This window comes from Dermochelys coriacea, chromosome 3 (genome assembly GCF_009764565.3).
Source record: "Dermochelys coriacea isolate rDerCor1 chromosome 3, rDerCor1.pri.v4, whole genome shotgun sequence".
Taxonomy (NCBI): Eukaryota; Metazoa; Chordata; order Testudines; family Dermochelyidae; genus Dermochelys; species Dermochelys coriacea.
Genome location: NC_050070.1, coordinates 98,723,568 through 98,729,664, shown reverse-complemented (window position 1 = coordinate 98,729,664; position 6,097 = coordinate 98,723,568). Strand labels below are relative to the sequence as shown.

Here is a 6,097-nt window from a genome sequence, read left to right as displayed (position 1 = left end):
ATATATATAGATATATATACAGAGAAGGTGGAATTTGCCATATAAACTGTAAGAGGCTAATTAATTAAAATAGCTGGCAATCCCCTCACCCGCCCATCTGATTACACAGCTAGCTTGCTGCTTTATCCTGACACCATAGAGATACTTAGGGAAGAACCTCTTGTCACTGTAGAGTGTGAAACAGTGTAGCAAGGAAGAGCCCTAATCCTACCATTGACGCTATGATTTTATGGACTTTATGCCTTACCCTACGTGCAGTGCTATTGAAATCAATGGCAGTACTCACTGTTGTTCCAGATAGCGAAGCCAAACTCATATATATATATATATATATATATATGAACAATGGCCAAGATTTTCAAAAGCGACTAGCGATTTTGGGTGCCCAATTTGAGATACCTTAAGCCAGTCTGATTTTTCAGAAAGTGCGAGGCATCTACCCTCTGAAATCCAGGCCCTGTTAAGGTATGTCAAGTGAGAGCCCCATAGCAACTAGTTGCTTTTGAAAATCTTGGCTATTCTGCATAACTAAATTCAATTGTCATGCACAGATCCAAAGAGGCCCATATTTTTGTCTGCACCTTCCTCACTACACCACAGGAACTCTCTAAAAGCAGCAAAAGCAAAAAAACAAAACAGTTTCATTTTATATCTCCAGAGAGAGTTTGTGGTTTCTGAAAAGTGCAAATGTAAAACTATATTTTGTGCTCAAAAAATAAATGTGATTTGTTTTTCCAGCTTCAGATATGTTTAACATTACACAAAAGCCTTTCCATGTGGACAGATGACTAGTTTGTGCCTCAAGGTACCAAACCAAATAACTCCCTGTTTTAGGTTGAGTTTTGCAGAAAGACCCTCATCTTTCCTACTACATTTGGTACCAGCTGCAATCAACAGAAGCAGCACTTTGTTTAGCCTAAATTGGCACATGCCCAAGTACCAGGCAGTATAAACTTAGCAGTGTCAGTTGATGCCCATTCTTGTGGTATTGCTCAACCTACTCTTGCCCCCCACCACCCCTTGAGCTGTCACAGTGGGAGGAAGTGGCGATCATAGTAAAGAAGAGAAGCGCCTCCCTCGCCTCTCCTCCCCACGCCTCCATCCAGCAACAGAAAGTTTCTGAGAGATGTCCCAGACTCGGTTCCTCTGAGTACCATGGCGGGCTTCCCAGAAGTTGCTGGCCTTTAGACACCAAATGCATGTGCTGCCTTGACACAGACCATGGCATCAAACCTGACAAAATTCATCCATTCCCTGGATCCGAGAACCCTCCCCAGGGTCCTCCAAATCCAGTCAGGCATCTACTTCCAAGGTGAGTTGCAGACTTTTTACGGGGTGGAGTTCATGGACTCTGTGCTGTTCCCTCACTCTAGAGAGAGGAGATGCTGGGGAATGGAGGGAGGATGGGGAAGGATGAGAGCAGCTTGGATCTTTCCAGGGAAAGGAGACACCCCTGTGAAAAGAGAAGTGAAGTTGTAGATGACTTTGGGAGGCTGGCTTGGTTAGGGGTACATTCAGTTACATGTAGGCATATAGGAGATGAGATTTGGAACAGGGCACTTAACACTCCTCCAGTCCTGGACTGTTACTGGGAGTGCCATAAGTGTCAGGGTATACTTAATCCTGCCTCAGTGCAGAGGAATGCACCAGATGGGTTCTTGAGATCCCTCCAGTCCAACATTTCTGTGAGTGCTTAGCGATAATATAAACCCTTCAACCAAAGGATCTCAAGTCACTTCACAAAGGTTAATTGATTAAGCCTTACATCTCTTTTGTGAGGTAGGCAAGTAGTAATACCCCTTTTATGCATCAGAGCCCTGAGGCAGGGATTAAGAAGTAGGAGTGTGCCTCTCTTGAGGCAAGAAGGAGAAAAGCCACAAACATGGTTCTGGACCTGTAGATCCTTTAGATGTGCTATGATTTAAATGGATCATTGTGATTCTGACATTAACATCACAGTGGTGATTTTTGCTGGGTTTTCCCCAAGTATTTGTACTAGGTATTCATGGCATTGTTAGTCCACAAAATCCTGATGAAAGGATTGAACTAGCTCCCAAGGGCTTGCACTTGAAGGCAAAAGTCTCTACTGCATATTCTGCATTCGTTGAGTGCATGGGACTCTCTTAGGGCTTGTCTACACTGGCAACATTAAAGTGCTGCCACGGCAGCATTTTAATGCGGCTTTGTAGTCATGGCACAGCGCTGGGAGAGAGCTCCCAGCACTCTAAAAAAAACCCACATCCAGGAGGGGCGTAGCTACCAGCACTAAGAACATGGCTACTGGTGCCCAGCACTAGTGCACTGTCTATACTGGCTCGTTACATCGCTGAAACTTGCAACACTCGGGTGTGTTTTTTTCACACCCCTGAGCGAGAAAGTTGCAGCACTATAAAGTGCCAGTGTAGACGAGCCTTTGTCTGGAAATTCCATGAGACAAAGCAATCAACAATGTAACAAGTCAGAGAAGGGAATGCTTCCCTTCCCTTCCCTTAGGGTTAAATTCACTGCAGCAGAAGTCCAGGAAAGTCCTTCACTCCACATCAGTCTGTTGTGTTGCAGTGCACAGGAGGGGGTGAGGGTGGAGTTGTCACAAACTCGTGTTAGCTAGGAAGAAATCTCAGATATGCCACAGTGGAAGGGGCTTTTGGGGAATCAGCTGGAGCAGGGGTTATAATATCTGTGCATATGCAGATCCAAAAGCCCGAAAGTCCTGCAAAGGGTGGCAAGAGATTATATGAGCAGTGGCTGGGTAGGGACTGAGCTGCAGTCTCTTAGCCTGCCTGTTGGAGTGTGGTGAATTCCAACCTACCAATACGCAAGAAGTTTCCTTATTGGAGGGGAGAAGAGGGAAGGGGTGAATTTCAACTTTAGTGCAAAAAGTTCAGTTATACTCATGGTCTATTGCATGGTGTCTTCTCAAACGCTCCTATTTTGACTGATCTAAAACAAAAACACAAAAGTGCTTACTCCACCTGACAGTTTATTGGACCTAGAAAATGGCATTCTGGGAAATTAACTCACCTAAAAGTGTCAAAGGCTTCTAAAAATATTATTTTTTCACTCTCTAATATGAAATACGACTCCATTCATTGGCGGCTAAAGCTCTGCATTGAAAAATCCTTTGTCTCTGGGCTGAGAACCTGTAACTCAAGTTCCGGGCTGAGATTAATTAAAGTCTTGAAAAGAGGGTTTCCAGTTGAGCTGGAAAACCCAGCGGAGTGGAATCTGTAAATTGAAAGCAAAGCTCCTTAAGGGGAGGAAAGTGAGTAGTGGCGGCAACTACGTAATTCACTGGAAAATTAGCATTAGGTTCCTGCCAGGGCCTGCCCCTGGGGAAACCCACATGATGCGGGCTGAGGGCCATTCCATGAGGTTTTACCTTATGGACTTTCTAATCTCTTAGTCCCTCTGGGAGCAGAGTGTTATTAGCTGACAAGGCCACAGCCTCAAAACACTACAGACGCTGGGGAGCTGCAGAAAGTGGAAGCTGCTTCCCTACAGATCCAGAGATCTCTGCACACAAGACTAGACTTACGGTGCTGCTCTCTTTCTGGGCTCATGAACTGTGCTCCCATGTTACCCAGAACACTCCTCTCCAACAGCAGTGCAGGCACAGAGTATAAGGAAATGCTGGGATTGGCAACACTCGCTTACATGCAGCTACCTCCTTCTTTTGGAAGAGATCATGGTGTAACAAGCAGGTGCTCCTTGACTCCTCCTTCCCACAACCCGACCCATCTTCTGAAATACCCTGGAGCCCCCGAACTCTGGTGCTCAGGCAGGGATGACACCACAGGCTTGGAGGAAAATGGGCACCCATATTATAATAATTGGACCTGATTCTGTAACATGCTCAGCTTCCTCAACCCCTCTGACTAAAATGGAAGTTCAAGGTGCTCTGCACCTTTAAGGTTTGAATTCACTGAATCAAAAGGTGGAAAAGACCCTCCTTGATCATCTAATCTAGTTCCCTGAAAGTGCAGGATTAATAAACTCCACTGTCCTTTTCTCTGTTCCCTTTTTACTTTCAAATACTCCCCTCCATACCACATAGTAGAAGAGAGCCCAAGGCTCAGCATGTGTATTCTGCCTTATACTGCATTCTCTGAAGTGAGATGGCAGCCTTAAAGAGAGTCTGATATGTAACGGTTGTCTTACTGGTAAGCATGAGGGTAGACCACTGTATACAATGTGAATTTCCAAATGGACAACAGTTCTTTGGTTCCTCACTGGATTTTTGCCCCAGAAGTCCCCACGATCTCTGTTACTGCATTCAATTATACAAGTGATCACAGCATGGCTACTGTGGTAGATTATGGATTTATTACTAATGTTGCGAAGAACAAATTACAGTGTGTACGTACAGATTTTAGTAGTTATGATCCTGTTGTGAAGGGTGTTACGGGCGATGCTCTGGAACTGCTCCCTGCGAAGCCAGGCAGGACTCTGGGGAAGTCTCCTTTCTGTGAGTAGTCTGTCTTCAGGACACACAGCTCACACAACTTCCACCTTTCTGGGTCTGTCCTCAGAGTATTCAGCACCCTCTGCCCCTCCATGTGCTTCCCACAGCAAGTCCACCAAGGCAGGGTCCTGGGGAAGCCAGAGTGTCCTGCCCCCCAACTCCGCAGTCAGACGTGACTCTCAGCCAGCCAGTAAAACAGAGGTTTATTAGATGACAGGAACATGGTCTAACACAGAGCTTGTAGGTGCAGAGAACAGGACCCCTTAGCTGGGTCCATTTTGGGGGACAATGAGCCAGACAACCATGTCTGCACTTCACTCAATGTCCCCAGCCAGCCCCAAACTGAAACCCTCTGCAGCCCCTCCTCCACTAGACTTTGTCCCTTTCCTGGGCCAGGAGGTCACCTGATTCCTTTGTTTTCCAACCCCTTCAGCTCTCACCTTGCAGGGGGAAAGGGCCAGGCCATCAGCTGCCAGGAAATAGGGTGTCGGCATTCTCTGTGTCCAGACCCCTGCACACACCTGCCCACCTGCTCTGCAATGATCATACACCCTTCTCCCACCACCTAGAGACTTAAGAACTGCATAGGGGAAACTGAGGCACCCCCACACTATTCAGAGGAAACATTAAAAACAATCCTGCTTCGTCACAAAGGAGCAAGAGGCAGCTGAGTCCTGTTCAGCTTAGCTTTTGTGTGGCCTTTCATTTACTGTATTGTGGTTTTGAGTGATTCTTAGTACGTTATTCATACTATACATAGAAAAAACTGATGGTCAGTAAGGGAGAGGATTCACTTAGGGCTTATCTACATGAGCTGTGCTGCTGTGGTGCTTTAGTGAAGATGCCACTACGCCAACGGGAGAGCTTCTGTCCATGTCATGAATCCACCGCTGCAAGAGGCAGTAGCTGTGTCAATGGGAGAAGCTATACCAGGGATTAGGTTGGTATAACTAGGTTGCTCTGGGGTGTGGATTTTTCATACTCCTGAGCAACGCAGTTATATCGATGTTAGTTTATAGTGTAGACCTGGCCTCAAAGAGCATGACAAGAAATCATGGGGATTATTTGAAATTCATCAACTGGGGGGAAAAATAAACCTATGAAGGAGAGTTTACACCAGAGAGGAAAAATATTTCCAGTGGTTGGGTTTGTGTCACAGCAGCACCAGGTATATTGTCCAAAAAAGAAAGTAGGATTTTCTGATGCCATTTTGAACAGCCAGGTAGAATGAAATATGAAGTGAATAAGAATCGTTTAAATCCAGTCCTGAGGGGTGTGCTCAAAGATTTAGCAAAGGAAGGCCCAGATTGTGGCCACGAAGCCTCCCACTGCATTGTGGAGGGGGTAATATGGAGACAACAGGGCTTGATTCTCCACTGCCTTTGTGCCTTTAGGAGCAGTGGATATGAAGTACTGCTGAATCAGAATTCTCCGCTCACTCACACTGGAGGTGGCACTCTCCATACTTCACCCAGCATGAAAGCACTGCACAAGTCTGGACCTGTGAATCAGCCCCAGTGTCCTTGAGGCAGACTCAATGCCCCTGGGAGTGCAGAGAAAGCAAACTGTTACTCCATCCTCTGAGAGGATGAAGCAGGTGCTTTTTGCATGTGGGAAGCCTGTTTTACTGGCAGT

General features: G+C 46.1%; 1 protein-coding gene across 2 annotated transcripts in view; it reads left to right on the top strand.

Annotated features, from left to right (window-relative positions):
• The first annotated feature begins 1,052 nt into the window (after positions 1-1,052).
• Positions 1,053-6,097, top strand: part of THEMIS (thymocyte selection associated) — a 129,535-nt gene continuing 124,490 nt past the window's right edge. The window contains exon 1 of one of the 2 annotated variants that reach the window (XM_038396517.2): positions 1,053-1,312. In XM_038396517.2, the coding sequence (XP_038252445.1) occupies positions 1,222-1,312 (91 nt within the window). In that variant the 5' untranslated portion in view covers positions 1,053-1,221. The remainder of the gene's footprint in view (positions 1,313-6,097) is intronic. The other variant, XM_043510921.1, reaches the window with a different exon arrangement.